Raw genomic sequence first — 22,310 nt, 5'->3', positions numbered from 1 at the left:
AACACTGCTTAGTATGTGCATGTGTTTGTATGTGTACACACACATACAAATACACATATGTGTGTATGTATGTGTTATAATATTCTCACTCTGTCAAGGCTTGACCTGTTAAACATCTCCAATTTCCTTGGTTTTAGGGCACCAAGAAGGGTTTTATACCTTTCTTTGAGCCTCCCTGCCCCACAGCTGTGTTTACTCTATTTTAAAGGCATAATAAAAGACATTCCCCAGTTACATTTAATCACTTAATATCAAATAACTTTTAAAAAATATTTACTTCAAAGATATAGTCAGAACAAAGTACAAGCATTTTCCCCAACATCTCCGGGAGATGTTGGAGGCTGGGGAGGAGTAAGCTCTCAATTTAGCTTGATTTATACATTGCACTGATTCTACCAAGTTGGCATCCAGAGGCAGTTTAGCTACTGGCTTCTGCTGGATTAGAGTCCCAGATCTTTTCTCTTTAAATTGTTGTTTTTAAAACTGGCTATAGTTTCCATCATGGATTCATGAATTTCTGTAGTTTATGCTCTTTGCCCACATTGGATTCCACTTCCTTCTCTTAGAACAGAAAAGAATGAATAAAAAGGTCAAAGATTGACTTGCTTCTCAAGAGTACCATGTAACTTCAGATAAGTCAGTGATGCTGTGGAAGTTACTATGGCTATTCTTAAAGCACAGTTCTCTCATATGAAGGCTTTAATAGTTATTTTACTCTTTCAGATGAGAATGTTGCTGATAGTAACCCAGGCCCATTTGAAGATATTTGAATAAAAAGGCTTTCTCTATCCAACCAAGTAGTAGACCAAGTAGAAATAGTTGCAGAATATGCACACATGCTTTGGGATGTACAATTGTCTCATGGACAAACAGTACCTTTTATTGTCACTGAAATTTTACTTTGTAAGTAGTTGTGGCTGCCCATTCAAAAGGCAGACTGGTTAAAATGGCTGTCAAATGGTTTTTCATATTTAGAGACCTAGAGTGAACATCTGGCTACCTGGAATAGCTTAAGAATAAAGTTGGCCTTCTCTTTCCTTTTCACTTCTCTCCCTCATAGGGAAAATTATCTGAATTGAGACTTTGATTTTGAGTAACGATTAATGAATAAACCAATCTCAGGCATAGTCGATCAGGACTCAGTTATCATGACCTCAGGTGCTTGGCTGCTCCAACTTATGAACTCCAACTATGAAATGAACTTTAGACACACTTTCCCTGCAACTGAGGGGAAAAAATCAAATCAGCCTTTTAGCTGGTTCCTAGTATTGCTACTCTTTTCTTGGAAGAGTCTGGTAGTTTAGTGGCCTGGGGGTAATATATACCCTCCTCTGCAAATCCTATGATTTAATCCATCAACAATCATTCACTATGACCAGGGACTTGTTAGGTAGGTACTGGGGACACAGAGCCAAAAATTAAAAACAGAGGAGATGTCTATTAATTGGTGTATGAATATGACAGAATATTATTGTGTGCTATGTGTAAGGAAAGGTAAAGGGAATGGTATTATAATAAAACATCTAGGAAGACTCATGAACTTTTGCAAGATGACAGGAACAGAACTGTAATAATTTCTATAGTAATAGCAAAATTGTAAAGATAATCAGTTATGAAAGAAAGTAATTCTGAGGGGCAGCTAGGTGGTGCAGTGGTTAGAACACCAGCCCTGAAGTCAGAAGGAGACGAGTTCAAATCTGGTCTCAAACACTTCATAATAGTTGTGTGATCCTGGGTAAGTCACTTAACCACAATTGCCTCAGATGGATAAAAATAATAATTCTGATCAACACAATGATCCACTATAATCCCAAAGGATTCATGTTGAAAGATGCTATCTACTACCAGATAGAGAACTGATGGACTCAGAATGCAAACTGATGCATTTTTTTCCCTTTCTTTTTTGTTTCCCCCCCCCCCCCCCTTAGAGCTTGGCTTAATGTAGAAATTTATTTTGTATGACTTTATATTTGTATGACTTTATATTTGTGATAAGTTTTATGTTTTTGGCTTATCAAAAAATGTAAAAGGAGGTGGGGGAAGGAAAGAATGTGGCATTGAAAATAAAATTGAATTAAAAAAAAAAGAAACACTAGGCTAAGAGACAGGAGACCAAGTTCAAGTTCTAGTTCTCACCATTGGCTGGGTAACGTGGCAAGTCACTTAACTTTCATCTTTACTTTTCTCATCTGTAATATTAGGATAATATTTATATTACCCACCTAATTTTATGAAGAATGTGATTTATAAGGTTTATGTTTAATTTGTAAGCAATTGTTTTTCTGCTGTTGTTATAGGATGTCCTGTCATAAAAAGTGTTAGTTTTTTAAGAGATGGAATTGGCCAATAATACCACAGAGAACGATAAACAAAAATGAAAGAAAGAAAAGAAGGAAGTAAGGGAGAGAGAAAGGGGGGCGGGAATGCAGATTGCTGATGCAATCTGGTACAATTTCAGTGCGCAGAAAACTATGGAGAAGATAGATGGGGTGTCATATATGAAGCTAATATGGCCAGACAATTCACTGTAAATGATGGAATATATAATAAAGAGAATGGTAAGTCTAGTTCATAAAGGACTTAAAAACGAGAAGTTGACATTTAATCCTGGGATTTATTTTGAATAGTTAAATAGTTTTCTTTGCTGGATCTTTAGTGAAGTAATACCAGCAAATTTGGGGTGTCCTTTCCCCTTTTCCCAATTTTCAACTTAGTTCCGTACTGGAGATTTCTGCTTTTTTCCTGCTCTCTTGCTTGATAACCTCTTCATTTCCCATGCATTCAATTAGCAGTTCTATGTAGATAATTCTCATTTATTTACCCCACCTATAACCCTTCTGCTAATCTTCAGTGTTATATCACAAACTGACAATTAGATATCTTAAACTAGATAAACAGCTGAAATTCAACATGTCCAAAATATGTCATTATTTTTCTCCAAAATCCCTATCTTCTTAGCATCCCTGTTACTATTGAGAACTCCCAGTCACATAAGCTTGCAACCTTGATATTATCCTGTCCTCTTCATTTCTCCTATATTCACTTTACATATCTACTCTGTAGGCAAACCATCCTTTTCAAACTATATGCCCTGAATTATCCACTCATCTCCTGCTTTTGTGCTGAATGCCTTTGAAGGTAGACATATAACCCCATATGTTGTCTACTGTAAATTTAGATTCTTTAATCTTAACGTGCTCTGTATTGTACATTAATCCTTTTCCTCTTCTCTGAATGATTCTATCACTTTTTCCCTAATTTTCTCTTCTCCAAGTCTCTTACTAGAGGAACTTGAAAATTGAGGGCCTCTATGATGTTTATGTTTTCAATTCTTATTTTAAATCTGCCTATCATTTTGCCCAATTCTCTCTTTTTGGACCAGTGTCAGAAGTCAGTGTCAGTGTCAGTGTCAGAAGAAGGGTTCTTTTCCTTGTAAAGGCCAATATTTTATGTTTCTCTCTTTTCTTCCTCCCCTTCTTTCATTTTGCTCCTTTGCTTATCCCTTCCTTCTCTATAATCTTTTATTTCTCTTTATCAGGGGAATTCTTTGTTAATGCCTCCAAACATGCTCAGATCTCTCCCTTCTTGGAAGAAGCTTTACTTGACCCTTAAGTTATTATCCTATATCTATCTTCCCTTTCACAGTAAACTCTTAAGAAAAAGCTACCAGTTCTTTCTTCTCCTTTCTCCTCTCCTACTTCTTAATCTCTGGCAATGAAACTTCATTCTCCAAGTATTATTGATCTCTCTACTATTTCTTTGCCCGTTGAAAACTACTAAAACCTATGCAAGCCTTTCTATACTTGAAAATGAAATCTCAGGTTTTTTTACCTTCTTTCTAAATCCAATCTTTCCTGTGCAACAAGATAACTATATAAATAAGTATACATATATTGTATTTTATATATACTTTAACATATTTAACATGTATTGGACTATCTGCCATCTAGGGCAGGGGGTGGGGGGAAAAGGGGAAAAGTTTGAATAGAAGGTTTTGCAAGGGTCAATGTTCCTTTCAAAATTCTTTTCAATTTCAATTCAAATCTTTTCAAATTTTAAGGAAGAAGTATTCTCTCAATTCTGAATTATTTTGCTTTCCTCCTGAAACTTGATCCATAGGCTGGACTAGTTCAGCTTAGAGACTTTAAAAAATGAACCACTACTAAATCATTCTATTTAGAATCAAACTCGACTACTAATGAATATATTAGGAATCTACTTAATTCTGCCATTGACAGTGTCTTATCTTTGTACCTATTTGAACTTGTTTGTCAGATATGTAATTGCCCCTTGCTTTTCTCCCATCCTTTCTGCTTATAAATCTTTCTGATTTAGGGTACTCAATTTACACCATTTTCTAGTGACCAAAACAAATATCTGATTTCTAGTGGTGCTGAAGATCATTCATTTTAAGTATTCTGAGATAATTTTCAAAAACAAAAGTTTTTGTTCTGTTTTTTTGAAAGTAGGGTTTTGAAAGTTTTTGAAAGTAGGGAAGAAATAAGAGTTTTAATCTTTAAGAAAAGCTGTTATGTTTAATATGTGCCTTCTCACTGAAGTTCTTGGAATCAAGCTCACATCTGATTGTCAGATTGCATGAAAGTTCTCCTTCTGCAATTTCCCCCAGTACTTTCTAAAGAGGTACAAAAAAAATGGTTTCATTGTTTGCTTAGCAGATGCTGTCTGTTCAATAGTAAATTCCTCTAGAGCAAAAACCATGTTGTTATCTTTATGTATTTAGTACTGAGAATAATGTCTTGCCAAAGTAAATTAAATTTATTGACAGTGGAAAGGTCATGAAAACGTATTTGCAGCTAATTTTTTTGTTTAATATTTAAAAAAAAATTTGTGTTATAAATGGAATTTTTGGACCAATTGAATTAATTATAGGATAATTAGTAATTATATATTGAGTGTCCATTATCTGCAAAATTACTTGTTAGACCCTCTTAGAGAATATCATTCCTCTCTTCAAGTTCACATTACCAATGAAAAAGATTGAGTACAATGGGTGCTAAAGGGAAGTATTACTTTGGACTGAGCGAAGGTCAGGAAAACTTTTACAATAATGATGGGATTTAAGATGTATGTTGAAAAAGATAAGTTTTCAGCAATAGGGCAGCTAGGTGATATAGTGGATATCATACAAGGCTTCAAGTCGGGAAGACCTAAGTTCAAATGTGACCTCAGACACTTATTAACTATGTGGTTCAGGGCAACTCACTTAATCCTATTTGTTAATCCTTTGTAAAATGAGCTAGAAGAGGAAATGGAAAATGGCTTCAGTGTGTGCCAAGAAAACTCCAAATGTGACGGTCATGGAAGGTCAGCCATGAAAATGGAAAAATGAGTCAACAACAAAAAAGTTTTCAGTAAGGGTATTTTCTATGGACCTTAAAAGTGTGATTGAAATAGATAATTCCTTCAGGGTATTAATGTCAAATAAAGCTGATTAGGTAAGTTGAACCTTAAATATTAGTATAAGAAAGTTGAACTTTTATTTCATAGACAATGAAGCCCCCTTTATAGATTTTGAGCAGGAAAACAGTGATTGAAGATCTATTTGATTGCTACATGTAGGATAGACTGGAAAAGAGAGGGGAATGTAAGAAGTGAAGAAGTAATAACTGTATAACTTGGAATAAATATTCCAAGAGTGAGGGTTTAAGGTTCTAAACCTGGGCAGTGGCAGTGGAAATGGAGATAAAAAGAATGTTTGCCAGAAATACTATTGCAAAGGAGAATAGAACTTGGTTACTATAGGTTTACTCAGGAGTCATTGATCACTCTGAAGTTTTAAATTTGGTTGCCTAGAACAATTAGGGTACCAATAATAAAGAAGTCAGAGTTTTGAGGAAGTTGTTACAAATTTAATTGTAGGTATTTTGAATTTGAAGCAACAGTGCAGGAAAGGTCTAATATATAAAGCCTGGAACATGGATTTGGGAGTCACCTACATTTTTTTTTTCCTGAGGCAATTGGGGTTAAATAACTTGCTCAGGGAACATAGAAAGGAAGTATTAAGTGTCTGAGGCTGGATTTGAACTCTAGTCTTCCTGACTTCAGAGTCAGTACTCTATCCACTGTGCCATCTAGCAACCCCTAGTAACCTTTTTCTAATACAAATGATGATTAAAGTTCTAAAAGTGGACATTTAGTTTTGACAGTATTTGGAGAGAAAAGAGTAAGGTTGATGAATCTTAAAGGGAAATAGTGGAAATTATTTAAAACAAATAGCAATAGTCCATAGATAGCTCTCTGAAACGTGATTATTTAATACTACTCTATTTTGATTATAAAGGAATTTACAAAATTGTAAGTCTACTCTTCAATCTCTTTCAGGAGATGATTTCCAATGATATAATATCTGCGTACAATATATGTATTGTAGTAGAAGAAAAACTTCACAAGAAGTCAGAGACATCTTTGATTATGCTACAACTGCCACCTGAATTACTTTTAGCAAGTCACCCAACTTTTCTGAGCCCTAGTTTCTCACTATAGAGTGCTATGCAAATATATACAGGTACAAAGTAATATTTTTTTTATGCTCAGAAAAAGTATAGTCAAAAAAATGACTAATTTGTTTCTAGAGGAAAATGGACATAGAGTAGACATGCCAAAAGCAGGCAAGTTCATTTTAACTTATTTCATTTACTATAGTTTTTTAAAAACTTATTTCATTTACTATAGCTTTTATTAACCAGGCAGATGGAGAATTGTTAGAGCATTGTTAGGAAGTACTAAGTTCAAATCCTACCTAAGACCTTTAACTAGTTGTAAGCAGTTAGTTAGCTTGGGCAACTTAACCTCTTGACTGCCTCATGTTCCTTGTTTATAAAATGAAGATAATAATGCACTTAACCAGGATTGTTATGAAAATAAAATAATTATTGTTAATTTAAAATAAGTAGTCACTTTGTAAAATGCTTCGCAATTCTTAGAGTACTGTATAAATACTATCTATCTTATCATCATCATCATCATCATCAGTCTACTAAAGGATTCTACACTTGTTTAATTTGGACACTATTAGGTATCTTTGTTTCTAGAATTACCTAGGCATGCTTAGACTTATTCTAACCCCTTTCTTCCACTCTTTGGTGATGTGTTGTTCATATCACCATAGTTTTCCCCATTATCCTTCTTCCGCTGTCAGAGAGCTGTCCTACATAACAAATATTAAAAAAAAATGCTTCACCTGAAGCATAATAGATTATGCTCCAGCCTTTTACCTTTACTATCTTTATTATTTTAATAAGAAGTCCAATAACATGTTTCATGTTACAGAACTAGTTGCAGAAAATTGTTTTTGGCATTTTTATGTTCACTTTTGTTTCATCACCAGCAAAGCCAAATGGTGCCATTTGTTATTAAGCAAATTTGCATTTACAAGATACCATTGTATTTGGCATCTTATCATGACCATTTCATGCATATCTTCTTACATGTAGCGTCAAGTATGCTGTCCTTTGCAATAAATACTAATTATCATGGTCTAGATTCAGATTATTTCTTTATTGCTTGCAGTCTGATCCTTAACAAGTACTTGTGAACACATTCATTCAGTTTTAGTTTCTTCATGTAAAATGCAGGGGTACCAGATCGTCTCTAAACTTTCTTTTATTGCATACATAATCAATGACATTTAAAATGAAGGATTTGAAAAAAATGTTATTGTGATAAAGTGGATTTGGAGTTTGGGTCTGAGATAGGATCCTGCCTCATATATATAATGACTTCAGACAAGTCAATTAAGTCCTCAATATCTCTTCTACTGTGTTCCATAGGTAAAAACAAAACAAAACAAACAAAAACTAGCTTTTATCCTAAATCTTTTCCTTTGTTACTTCCTCCATTTTCTTGTACCCTGTTCTGGCTCCCTCTGGATGACAAAGCTTTCCTGAGCTTGCAAACCTTCCCTGACCTGCCAAGCCTGTTAATTTTATTTTTGCAACATCTTTCAAATATGCTCCCTTATCTCCTCTGACGCCGCCACCACTCTGGTGTGCCAGTTTTACATTGTTCTTTCCAGTCCCTTGTCCCCTTACTGTCACTGATATTGCCTTGTTGCCATGCCTTAGTCTTGGATTACTCCCACCTACCTTGATTCTTACTCATATGAATCAATACACTATCCTCTTCATGAAAGTGTTTTTCCAAACCTTTTTAACCATCTTTATATCTCCCTTGACTTTCCTTTGAGAGTTTTGACCCTTTTGGTGAAAAAATTGAGGCAATTTACCAAGACTCCCTTCTCTTTTTCTCCTTATTTACCTTAGGCTATTGTCTTCTTCGTGCTGCTTCATGTGAAGACTTTTTCCTGACCATGGCAGACCCTATCCCATTTACACAAGTGACCCTGTTCCCTTCTATCATTCTCAATGGATTGTGTCCTTTATCATCCCTACTTTCTCATTTATCTTCAATTATTCCCTATGTACAGCTGCTTCCATACTTACAAACGTGCCTATGTCTACCATATTCTCAACAAACCCCTTCCTTGATTTATTCCTTTCTCCTGTTTAGCATGTAATATCTTTACTTTCTTATGCACTTGAGGCCATTGATAATTGAGTCCTCTATTTCCTTTTCTCCCCTTCTTTGTGTCATAATGACTCTTTCTAAAGTTAGCAGTCACCTCTTAATTGCCAAATCGAATAGAATTCTCAGGCCTCATCTTTTCTGACCTGAACCCTATGAGGGATTTTTTTGCTCTTCTTTCTAAGTTTTCATGACAATATTTTATTCACTTTCTGTCTATCTGACAATCAAATTTGGATGTTCTGCAAGGATTTGTTCTGAACTCTCTTCTGTTTTGCTTAGTGATCACATTAGCTCCTGTAGATTCAGCACTAATCTCTACACAGAAGGTTCTCAGATTTATTTAGCACTGATCAGTCTCATTTCTCCAGTTGCTTTGTTGTGTTATCTCAAAGTGTGACTGTCCCATAGACTTCTGAAACTTAGCACATTCCAAACTGAACCCATTCATTTCTTTCTGTAAAATGACCTCCTTTTCCTAATTTCCTTCTTACTATTGAGGGTACCTCTCCGACACTCAGTCTTGAAACTTAGGTGTCATCTTGAATTCTTTATTTTTAACTGTACCAACTTTCCATTCTCTGATATAGTTATTCCCCGAGCCATTAATGTTTTTCTCTTAATATTTTTGCAGTAGCTCTATTCTGGTTGGGCTCCTTCCTCAAGTCTCTCCCCATACTGATCTGTAAAAAGTAATATTCCTAAAGTTCAGATCTGATTAGATATATAAAGACCTCTCCCTCCAGTGGCTCCCTGTTCAAATAAAAAAATCCTCTCTTAGGTATTCAAAGCCCTTCATAATCCTCTCTTCCCAACTTCTTATATCTCCACCTTTACTACCTATGTTACTACCTAACATATTCTGTTTTCTAGTAACATTGGCTTCAAGGAGTGCAGTCACTCCTTGAGCAAGGCACTCTATTTTTAAGGGCAGCTAAATGGTGCAGGGAATATCACTGAGCCTGATATTGGGAATCAAAATCGGAAAAAACCCGGAGTTCAATCTGATCTCAGAGACTTCCTCTCGATGGCCATTCATTTTAAACCCCACCTTAGTTTCTTCAACTGTAAAATGGTTAAGTAATTCCTAGGTTTGCTGTGAGAATTAAGTGAAATAATAATATTTGTAAAGCACTTAGCATAGTGCATTTATAATAGTGGGTGTTTAATAAAAGCTCCTCCTTTCCATTCATTCATCTATCTATGATTCCAGACTTTTTCATTAGTTGTCCTCATTCAAGACTCTTTTCTACTTCTTGGCTTCCTCCAAGTCCCACTTAAAATCCCACCTTCTTCAGGATGTTATTCCAAGCCTCTTTTTGGTTATTTCCAATTTATCTGGTTTTTGTTTTGTATGAACATAGTTGTCTACATGTTCAACTTTATATAATCAAATCAACATTGTCCATTTGACTTTCATCATTTCTGTTCCTCATTAGGTTAAACACATTTCCCCTCTCCATAGGTGTGAAAATAGGCACAGGGGATAAAACGACGGGCCTGGAGTCAGGAGGACCCGAGTTCAAATCCTGTCTCAGATACTTAGCCTGGCAAGTCAATAAACCCTGTTTGCTTCAGTTTCTCATCTGAAAAATGAGCCAAAGAAAGAATGGCAAACTACTTCTAGTGTCTTGTCAAGAAAACTCCAAATGAGGTCATGAAGATTTTCAGATACCATTGAAATGCCTGAACAGCAACAGCATAATTATGAAAGGTATCGCCTTTCATTCTCCTCGTTAGTAGTAGTCTACTATATGATTTTTTTTTAAAGCTTTTTGTTGTATCTGATATGGCAGGTTAATTTAAGTCTCATTTCTTCTTGATTACCTTTCTTTTCCTAGAAATATTTTCAATTAATTATTGAATCCTTGCCCTAATAGTTTGTGTTGGGTTTATTGATCCCTCTGCCACTGTATTGTTTGTTGTGTATTCTTGTGTACCAGTAACATGTTAGAAAAAAATTTGCCTGCATTTAAGTAAGTCACTTAACTCTCTAGACCTCAATTTCTACATCTTTAAATTGTGAAATTCTTTTACTAAGTGGTTAGAGGTCCCTGTAAGAAGGGAAAGTAGGAATATTTTAGAGGGGAGTGAGCATTAGAAGACTATAAAGATGTGGAAGAGGATTGTAAAAGGCTTTGAATGACAAAGAAAGCATTTTATTTTGATTATGGAGGTGAATCCGAGTATGGGTGATGGGTATTAGACCCCTTTACCCAAATTAGCTACTTAGAGACATATTCACATACAGAGGAAGCATTCATTTGGTACTTGTAGAGAGGCCCAAGCACTCCAGCTGAGCAAACTTGGAGCCTCTCAGCATCTATCTCCCAGCCTAGTGAGCCAGAAATAGCTGGCTCAACCAATGAATTTGGTTAAATAGCAAAAGTCTTCATTGAATAGATTGAAAAACCATTGACCAATGGTCAGCAATGTTGTCTACTTCCTGTGGGTCATGTCGCTTACTACCCTCCAGGCCTGAGATCACTTGACTCTGCAATTTATGCCTAGGGCCTGACCTTCCTGTCTTACAGACCTCTGGGAATAGGGATCACGTGACAGGCCTGCAGGCCTAGAGTCTGGTCTCTTAGACTTTTTGAGAAATCTTCACCTGGTCATTCTGGAACTACTAGAGCTTAATCAGTGAAAAGTATGACACACCGGTACTTTAGGGAAGTACCTTTGATAGCTGAGTAGAGGATAGATTGGAGTGGGGATAGACTCATAACCAGAAGACTTAATAACCTAGGCCAGAGGCAGTGGGGGCCAACATCAGAGGCCTAGTCAGCCAGAGAGGTTAAATGTGAGAGATGTAACACAGGTGTAATCCGCAGGCCTTGACAGAAATTGCATGCGAGAATTTGAGAGCTCAGGTGATTGGAAAGTTAGGAAGAGGAAAAGATTTTTGGGGAAGAATTAGTTGTGGACATGATGAATTTCAGATGTAATTTGAGTTTGAAATGTTTAATACACAACTAAAGATCCAAGTCTGGAGATTAGCAAAGAATTTAGAGTTAAATAAGTGAATCTGAGAATCACTGATTCCCTGAGAATTCAGATCCTCAAGTGAAATAATACTATAATGACCTATAATGAATCTGGGGTTAGGAAGGCTCTTACTAGCTGTGTGAGCAGGGACAAATCACTTACCTGCTCTGTATCAGATCTCTTGTGTAAAATGAATTGGAGCAGGAATTGGTAACTTACCCCAGTGTGTTTGCTAAGAAAACCCCTAGTGGGGATCACAAAAATCATGACTATGACCGAACAACAACTTAATGGAGTTTGGGATGTGAAATTCTGGTAGGAGATTATTGTTGAGTTCTGTTTGTTGAGTCTAAATACTGGTCCTATTCTTTCCTCTCTGTCACCTAGCTTCTGGATAGAATTAAAAAAAACAAGAGGGAAGAAAGTTCTTTGGTTAGCCCTAATCTAAGCTTCTTCGAGGAATAAAGGAAGGAGATTACATTTAGTTCAAATCCTGGTCATTTACTAGTATGGGAAAAGGCTAGATTCTTGGTTAGGCTAGGAATAATTAAAAAAAATTTTTTTAAGGTTATTATCCTTAATCCAATTCGCCCAAAGAAAGGACTTTTTTTTTTTAAACCTTTTGTCGTATGCCATTCCATTAAAAGACTTTTCCTTGTACTTGTGTTAAAATCAAAATGTTCCTAGAAAAATATAAAGGATTTTTAAAAAGTAATTTTTTTTTTGAGAAAGTACATACTTTCTTCTTTAGTTGGGGAGGAAGTGGGAGAGAGGAAAGGCATATTTTTTTTTTGTTTTTATATTTAATAGCCTTTTATTTACAGGTTATATGCATGGGTGACTTTACAGCATTAACAATTGCCAAACCTCTTGTTCCAATTTTTCACCTCTTTCCCCCCACCCCCTCCCCAAGATTGCAGGATGACCATTAGATGTTAAATATATTAAAATATAAATTAGATACACAATAAGTATACATGACCAAACCGTTATTTTGCTGTACAAAAAGAATTGGACTCTGAAATATTGTACAATTAGCCTGTGAAGGAAATCCAAAATGCTGGCAGGAAAAAATATAAAGATTGGGAATTCAATGTAATGGTTTTTAGTCATCTCCCAGAGTTCTTTCTCTGGGCATAGCTGGTTCAGTTCATTACTGTTCCATTGGAAATGATTTGGTTGATCTCATTGCTGAGGATGGCCTGATCCATCAGAATTGGTCATCATATAGTATTGTTGTTGAAGTATATAATGATCTCTTGGGAAAGGAATATTCTTATTTCAATTTGGTATTTCTTAAAAGCAGTAAATCTTTTCTTTAAAACATTTCTAACTTTGGGGAATAGATTTGGGTTCACTATCTGCATTAGTACAATTTAAGGTGGATAGTATAACAAGTGGGAGAATTTAACTGAATAGTTTAAGTAGGAAAATAAAGGCACATTTCAAATGAAACTGAAGTTATAAACATACTTAAAGTATAAATACCCAACATTATTTTTTTGTGGCTCTTCCTTATTGATAATATTTACATACACAGAAACTGTCTAAATCTTGGATTTAAACATTATGTTTTAAAAAAAGTGGGAGCTCCCTCTTGTGGTCAATCATGTTTTAAGCTTCTGCACATGAGAAATTAAATATATATGTTTATATTATCCGTATATGTGTGAATATATTTACATACATGTGGATTATTAGAAGGAAGGGCAATCAGGGAGAATAGAATGACATAAGTATTAAGTATTTTTTATTATGTCTTTGAAGATATTTGTAATAACCCATTTAAATCTGTGTATTTGCATAAACACGGAAGCATATGTGTGCATATTCACAAATCTAGATGCACGCTTATAACACTTTCAAAAACTATAATTGCTTTTGTGAATCAGTAAATCCTTAAGCAATGTCAATTAGTACTTAATCTCTTTTCAATTTTATTGTTGCATTGTGAAAGCCTGTTCTAATATTAGCTTAAATAAAAAACATTGTTAAATTCATCCAAAAAACTCCCAAATCTTTTAAATTCCATTTAAGAATAAAAAAAAATCAAATTTAGTTGTATTGTTTTTGATATTTTTTAGGGACGTTTATAGGAATATAGTAACCCAGGAAAAAGCAGGCATTACAAAAAAACTGAAGAGCTCTTCTAGAACAGATGTAGTATCTTGATACGTGTGTATAATCAAGATTACTTGTTATATGTATGCGTATAGTAATCAAGATAACTTGAATCAAGATTTTGTGTTTATATACATATGTATATATGCATATATATAACATATGTATTTAGTATAGGAACATCTGACTTTCAATGAGTTTGACTTTTGAAAATCCATATTTGCAAAGCATATGTAATTAAATATTAAGTACTTTGCAAAAAGTATTTTGCCTTTATAGTAGAATGATTCATCATAAAATTATTTTAAAGAAATAGTTATACTTTAAATAGCATAGTGAATTAATTAGATTGGAATGAGTAGACCAAAACAAAACAAAACAAAACAAACTATAACAAAGCTGAAACTGGGTTACACAGGTGAATTACTTAGCTTGTCTTGAGTCTGTTGACTCATCTCTAAAATGAGCTATTTAATTGGAATGATTCTAAATGTGTCTTTCAGGAAATGATTCTACTGGGGAAAAATATTTACAAATCTCTTTTCAGGAAGAGATCTATTTCTTTTAAAGGCATACCTCTTTTGGACCTATTTAGGAAATACTTGAATTTTTGTGTTTGGTGTATTTTACAAAACTTTAAAACATTTGCCAACAGAAGTACTGTAGTGAACTAATGTACTTCACATATCAACAAGCATCTGGTAACTTATCTAAGAACATCTGGTTTAATTTATGTAGGGAAAAAAAAAAACTAAGTTTTAACAGTGCAAAGAGTTTTGTATTGTTACCTGGGGGAAAAGTTGCATTCTTTCTATTTATATGAGGAAATGAAGTTAAGTGAGAATTATAGTAGCAACTTTTGAGTTTAAAAGAGGAAATATTTGTAGGTAAGATCCAGTAAACCTTTTGTTTATCTTTCTTATGTAACACAGATTTGATGGTAAACATTATTCATTTCCTATTAAATTCCTTGTGGTGTTCTAGTCAATGTGCCTTCAAGTTTTGATTTTTTTTAGACTGTAAACTCTTTAAGGGCAAGGACTATTTTATACCTTTTTTTGAATTAGTGTACATCAAACAATTAATAAATACTTACTGACTTTGCCTCTGACCCTTATATCTGAATCTGAAATCTGCTAAAATCTGAAAGAAAGAAATTAGAAACTGAAGCTAAGACTGTCTGGTAAAAGATCTCTTTTAAAAAAGACCCTTCCTTACCCAAACTATGATCTAGCAATGCAGTGGTATTTTTCCATGCTTTATAAAGGATCATTGGGTATTCCTCTGGTGAATAATTTGAATTCACCTAAAGGGAAGCAGTGCACCAACCTAATTTAATTTATCAGCATTAGAATGAATCTTCCTGAACGAGATGGAGTGAAATCTCTAAAAGATAGTTGTGAAAATCGAGTTAGGTTTCATCTGTTCCAGAGTTGCAGTAGGCCTGAAGATTCTTGGGCATTGAACCAAGGACATACTTACTTCCCCTTCCTGCTGTTGTCTCCTGACATTTTCTTCCTGCCTAGATCAAATATGGGCAGCTATGTACTTATTGGCCAAAGTTCAATTTCCCAGGTACTTCTCATATTTAGAATACAAGACCCTCAGCCAATGAGGATGAGGATCAGTTGTAATGGGCCAGAATTCTGGAGAAAGGTGCTAACTCAGTGGAATTGATAAGAGAATGGTTATCTAGTTTAGCATGGTGATTAATAGTTCTCTAGTTCAGTACATGTACTTAGTATAGGTGTCATTCTTGTAGAACTATATTAAGTACTAAGTACAGACAGGCCTTAGTCTCAGTGGGGGAAGCAGGAGGCCAGGCTGATGAAGATGGAATGTCTCTTCTTGGTTCCAAGAGCTTGATCCCGCCTCTAGTCCTCTGTCTTGTCCAAATCTGTCTCCCATCTGTTCTAGTCTCTCCTTTAGGTCTGACTCTGACCTCTTAAATACTCTATTACAATTAAATCCATTCATCATACTGAGTATAAGCCAATCATTATATCTGTAGGGAATCATTATTTGTTGTAAGATTAAATCAATCATACTGATTATTAATCATGTTGCTAAACTAGATAACCATCGTATTATCAATTCCACTGAGTTTTAACACCTTGTTGTAAGAATTTCTCTAGAATTCTGGGCCATTACAGTCAGTGGTAGGAGGGATTTTTGCTTTCGGGACTATTTAAACTGTTAAACCTGTCTCCAAGGTGTCTCCTTCCTTCCCTTGCTTGGAGGGACTAGATAAACCTTTTTTTTTTTTACTTCTAGAGATATCTCCAACTTTTTTTATTATATGGTGGTCACTCATCATTCTGAGCCACACATTCCCATTCTTCATATTTTACTACCTCTTAATGCCTCTGTGCATTCTTAATATTGGGTTCCCATTGCTTACTATTTCATTTGCTTCTTTACACTTCTTCCTAACCCTGAATATGGTTGTTGATAGCTTCTGTGATAGTCCTAAGGGACCTTAGGAGATCATCAGGTCTAATCTTTATACCTGACAGGTAACATTATTGAAGTACTTCATAGTTAGTTGATTTCTGGGGCCTGACCCTTCCACTTCCACCTCCATCTCTTCATCCTCCAACATGAGCAGCCCCATCTAGACCAGAGACCATGCCTTCTTCCCTTACTACTCAATTCTACTCAATTTAAAACTTGACCTTGCGTTTGATTGGACAGGTGAGCCAGTGAAAAATTGGGTCCCCCATACAAGCTAAAATCCATCTACCTAGGATATCTTAGGACAGCGTTTCATACATTTGTACTGTTTAATCTTCCTCTCCTTTTCAGTTTCTTACTCTGGGAATGGAAATTCTGGAAAAAGCATGAAAATTGACTTTATTATCCCTATTACCTAGCAGAAACTTTTTTCCCCTTCCTACTACTCTCTGATTAGTACTTTCTCCCCTTATTCATAGATTAAGAGATGAAAAGAATTTTAGGATTACCTTGTTCTAGGCCTATTACTAGTGAGATAACCTAGGACCATGGAAGTGATTTGTCAGTGACTGTTCAGTGGTATAAACTGGAGTGGAAGGATTTCTTTTAAACTTCTAATTGTTTGCTTTTTCCTTTACTACTATGCCCATACTTGGAACATAAACTCCATGAGAACCATGAAAACAAAAATTGTTTTACTTTGTCTTTGCATCACCAGCACCAAGTTTAGTGTCTGGTATGTAAGAAGTTATGATAAGTGCTTCTTTATTCATACTACAAAATATAAAATAGCAGAGATTGACCTCAGGTCCTTTGACTCCAAATATATCTATTTTGCACTACAGACTGCTGCCTGGTTACTGGGGGTTGTGGGATGGGAATAGTGGTGTCATGGTGATGGGAAGTTGTAAAGATGGAGATTATCTTTGGTATTTTCTTACTTCCTTTTGTTTTCTTCCCATTTTTAGATCTTATTTTCTTTTGTTTTAAACTTTATTTTTATTATTGTAAACTTAACTAATATAAATAAACTTGACCTTTATGCAAGAAAGGATAGATTTTTTTGTTAATCCATTAATTTTTATTATGTATAGCTTTATTTTTTTTAAAAGCATATAATGACTTTGACATGATAGTTCCAAAATTATCTTGTCTGCAACTGAAGAGTAAGTTATTGCAACTGAGTAGATAGAGGAACTCTAAAACTAGGACAGTATTCATGTTGTTCCAAAAGTCAGTGCTATTTCAAACTTTAATAGTTTAAGTCAAATAAACTCTATGTTTAATGGAACCCCATAATGTCAGGGAAAAAGATGGAGAGGAAATGCTCTAAGCCATGCACTGATTTCCTTGAGAAAGGAAGAATATCTTGGAAGACTGATAGAGGTAGCAGCCACCAGGATCTGAATTGGGTGTTAAATCCTTAAAGGAGATTGTCAATTTCAATCTCTCTGTAACTTATTCAATATATTTCTTGCTCATTGTTTAAGAACAAAACCAAAACCAACAATAATATTAGCTCCATAGGTATTTCATCACCTGGGACAAACTTCCCTTTATTTTCACCACTATTTAGGTTCAGCAGGAACTTTTGCTTTTTAAGTTTTTTAAAAAAAATTTTGGAAACCATCAAGGTTAGTCACATAGCCTTATTTGCTCTTAAGATGATAAATGGAGAGCCAAGATGGCACTGACAATCAAAATCACCTCATTCTTTAATTAAAATGTTTCAATTTTATTCTGTATTTTAGAAATTTTATGGCAAAATATTTGTTGAATTTTCTTTTAAGAAATGGCATTTCTTAATATAGTTACATTGGCAGATATTTGGGATGCCCTGTAATTCTTAGTGCAGTTTTAAATCTGTATTAAAATAAATAATAAAATGTGTATATATATATATGTGTGTGTGTGTGTGTGTGTGTGTGTGTGTATGTCTGTGTATGTGTGTGTGTATTTAAAGTTTGCAAAGTATCATACACACAGACACACACACACACACACACACAATTTTTTGATCCTTACATCTAATCTCACAGGTAAGTACTTCAGGTATCATCCCCATTTTATAAAAGAACAACAGGTTCAGAAATATTACTTGTCTTTTACATAATCATGCAGCTAAATATTAATGGCTGGTTTTGATTGTTTTTCTAACTCTAAGGCCAGGATTCTTTCCATCATGATGTTTTTTGAAATTAGAGTTGAATACTGCCAATTTAATTTTACTATGAGAAATAAAGACTTTTAAAAATTCTCAAAAAATATAGGTTTTAAATGAACACCTTGTGCCAAGTTTCTGCAAATCACAATTTCTTTTTCTTTCCTTTTTTTCAGACACTTGCCCAGCGATGGGAAACACTACCAGTTGCAGGGATGCTTCCTCCAAGCTTTCTAGCTACCTTTATGTGTTCATCTTGGGACAACTCTTTCTGGGAGTAGGAGGAACTCCTCTTTACACACTAGGGACAGCTTTTATTGATGACAGTGTGGCTACGCATAAGTCATCTCTTTATATAGGTAAATGTGTGTTCTAATATAATTGACCCATTGTGGTATTTTTTGCTTTGCGTTTTTAACAAAGCAACAGATAAGTAGGAAGGGGAAAAAAAGGTAGTAATATTTCAGGCAGATATTTTCCATTAAACCACATTTGCATAGTTATTTACAATTTATGCATTTTCATTACATAAAGATATTAAGCTATACTTAGTTAATATAAAATCCATTGAATTCTACTTATGTTAAAAGATGATGGACATCATTGATATAATGATGGAAGGTACCTCAGAGTTTAATTTAAGAGTATCACAATATCCCTTAGTATATAGTATTCTTGCCTGTATTACAATTTTCCAAATACCCTTACATATTTTTTGTTTATTTTGAAAAAAAAAAAGTTACATCTGTTTGTGGGACTTCTCTAATAAAGATGTATTTTAGCCTTAGTAGGGCAGACAGAAGGTTATATATAAGGTTCTCACCAGCTAGGCTATCAGGAAGTATGAGTCTCTAGTTATCTTTTCTTATCTTTGCTTTACCACTTCCATCTCCATTTCTCTTCCCTGGGTTGTTAATGGACTATTGGACCTTCCAGTCTTTCTCCTCTAGGCTCTGTAAACAGAAGCTTTAAATATCTATATTGATCTCTTTATCTTTATCCATACATGTGACCAGGTAGATAGGTATATGTCTATCAGCATAGATATAAATGTAGAATCAAACTTAGCTGAACAAGGAAAGTAATCATTATTCATAATAATATCTTAGATTTATGGGCATATGTAAAGATATGTGTTTAATTTTCGAAATTATAAGTATCAGATACATTTACATCTCCTAGTTACTTTGGCTTTATGTCTACAACTTAATTTGCTTATTGAACAAATAAATGTTTTAATGAATGTAAAAATAAACCCATTTTTTTTTTTTGTAATGCTCGTGCAATTTCAAATGTGTTGTACCATACAATTTCTTCACGTTATTATGCATTTTGAAAGAAATGTTAGGCATATTTTCATGTTCTATTTTTTCTTTTCTTATAGGAATTGGATTTTCTATGTCAGTCCTAGGTCCTGCTATTGGCTATGTTTTGGGAGGACAGCTGCTAAAAATCTATATAGATGTTAATATGAAAAAAAGGCAAGCCAAGCAATGTATTTTTAAAATTGTTTTAATGTTTATGTCTCTATAAGTTTTGATATCATCAACCCTCATTTTCTCATTTGATTTTTTTTTTTTGGCCCATTCAAATGTTCTTGTGGGACTTTTATGCATGTTGTCCCCTAAGTGTTCCTTTTGCAAAGTATCTTCCCAGCATGCTAAGATCATTTATCTAGGTTGTTAATCATTAGGTGAATTCTAGTACAAAATGCTGATCTGCTCAACCTTGTTCTCACTACACAATCAATCCACCCACTTTTCCTTTAATGCAACTTTATGATATTTTATGCCATTCTTGTTCATAATTTGTCATTGATAATATTGTGAAGTTTATTTGCATTCACCAAGTTCCTTTGATTATCACTTTGTGACTTGCAGTTTTGATTATTCTGAAATTGTGATTTTTCATGATTTGGTGCTATATAACATTACCATAAAGATTATAGGTTTTAAAATGATGAGTTTTGGTTTCAAGCATAAGCTTCTTGTTGCTGAAAACTGCCCATTTCCGCTATGCATCTTTGTTTGTCTGGATGCCATTTCTATTTCCTTATGCAGTATGTTGGAAAGTAATCTTGGAATCTAAAGGTGTTGGCTCCATTGCTATCAATAGAGAAAAAAGGTTGTTATGGAAACCTAAATAGGTCTTTTTTCTCTCCTGTGTTTGTACTCTTTTCATCTTTATCCTTGACTGCTCTTGAGATGATCTGGCTCTTGTTCCCAGGTTTTCTTCCTCTTGCTGTTCTTGTCATATGAGTTAAAAACTTTTAATCTACCTTATTCTTGTAAGGTCTTTAAACAATATCCTACAATAAACCATGTCATGTTAGTCACATAATTGATTGAGAGCTATAAAGAATATGAGATTTCACTATGCCTATTGTTTATTCATTATAGAAAAATATTAGAATCAGCGGACCAATACCAAAAAATTTTTTCTTTTTATATGTGTCCAAGTTTCACAAGATTCTTTGAAGTATCTAACAACAGAGATAACTGACAATTCCCTGTTGTCATATCATGTGAGAGATATGATGGGGAGATAGATGTAGCTATAAGCAGTATTTGCTGCTTTCATGGAAGAAATCTAGCTGAGTTGATTAATTGAAGAAGAGTTACTTAAAGAAGGTACATTCTCCAGATGTACCTATTTCTTAATGACATTGTGCTGTTTGCATCAAGTCTCAGAATTTTAAAAACATTCTAAATGGGATATGTAATTACTGGGGGGGAGGGAGGGAGAATTCAGCTTAACTTTCTATTTGGGAAAAACCTGGTGTGTGAAGAATTTCTCAGACTAGAATAATACCTCTAGGTACAGGGGAGAACAGGGGTCCTCCTATGTAGGGAAGAGTGGTACCTGAGGCCTTAGTCTCTCTTTCCCAGGACAATAGATTCTGTCTCATTTTTAGATGGTGATGGAAAGATAGCAGGGGTGGGGGGAGGAGGGGGTGGATAGGAGAATTGGGAGTGGTGGTGAAAGGATGAAGATTGGCTTTTAGAGATTCAAATATCAAGTACTCGGGGTTTATATCTTTTCACAGAACATTCTTGGGGTGGGATGGGGAGGTGAACCAGGCTTTGCAAGGTGGTACTTAAGGAACTTTATCAACTGGTTCTTATTCAATGATAGATGATTTCTCTGTTCCTGCTTTCCTTAAAGCTTCTTTTCCTTTTCATTCTCCCCCTCCCACTTTTATTCTCTATTCTCTTCTCTGTTCTCCCCTTCTATTGAAACTCTTCCCCCCCCCCCTTTGTTTTTCATTCTTCATTTTACAACTTTTCTATTTTCTAATACTAACTGATAACCTGGCTCTCCAGGAAGGCTGAATCCTTTCTTTCCAATTATCCCTTAACTTCTAATCCAATACAGTCCAATGGATTTGGCACTAAGTGCTAAAGGTACAATTAATTAAAAAAATCAAGCTAATTTCTGCCCTTAAAGGAATTTACAATGTAAGGAGAGGGGATACTACAAAAGAGGTAAGAAATGGAGGAGGAAGATGGAGTACTTGGGGGCATCTTGTTCAGTGAAGTTGAAAGCACTCCTGGTAGCAAATGCAAGAATGATGTCTGAATGTAGTTCATGTCCTCTTTAAAGAAAGGCATTGGGACCAAACCAAAGGGAGAAGAGGCTGAGTGAAGTGGAATCTATAAAAACTTAAATTAGCAACTTGGTGGTGAGTTTAGAAGTGAGGAGCTTGTCTTGAGAGGAGCATCTGTTTTCTTGATGTTGAAAGGATGCTGGGAATGAGATATAAAATGGAGTGAGTCCAGTTTCTGTTCTCTATAAATGTAGGTGCACAGCCTTCCTATCCAATTTTGTCCTTTTTTTTATATACTTTGAGACTTAGTATTATATATGCCCATGTCCCCTCAAATACCCTGAGCTCCAAGTTTGTTATTATTCTCAGTTTAATGGTTAGTTTTTTTTTTAAATCATATAATCAGTCAGCACTTATTTATTTGCATTGATGAGGCAAGTGGAGATAAGTGACCTGCCCAGGGTCACACAACTAGAAAGTGTTAAGTGTCTGAGG

At 34.7% G+C, this 22,310-nt stretch overlaps 1 protein-coding gene across 1 annotated transcript in view; it reads left to right on the top strand.

The window, feature by feature from the left end:
* Positions 1-22,310, top strand: part of LOC100924882 (solute carrier organic anion transporter family member 4C1) — an 80,029-nt gene that overhangs the window by 20,885 nt on the left and 36,834 nt on the right. Inside the window, exons 3-4 of the mRNA XM_031968314.1 lie at positions 18,445-18,627; positions 19,653-19,749. Coding sequence (XP_031824174.1) covers positions 18,445-18,627; positions 19,653-19,749 — 280 coding nt within the window. The remainder of the gene's footprint in view (positions 1-18,444; positions 18,628-19,652; positions 19,750-22,310) is intronic.

Source organism: Sarcophilus harrisii, chromosome 1, assembly GCF_902635505.1.
Source record: "Sarcophilus harrisii chromosome 1, mSarHar1.11, whole genome shotgun sequence".
Taxonomy (NCBI): domain Eukaryota; kingdom Metazoa; phylum Chordata; class Mammalia; order Dasyuromorphia; family Dasyuridae; genus Sarcophilus; species Sarcophilus harrisii.
This window is presented reverse-complemented; position numbering and strand designations above follow the sequence as displayed.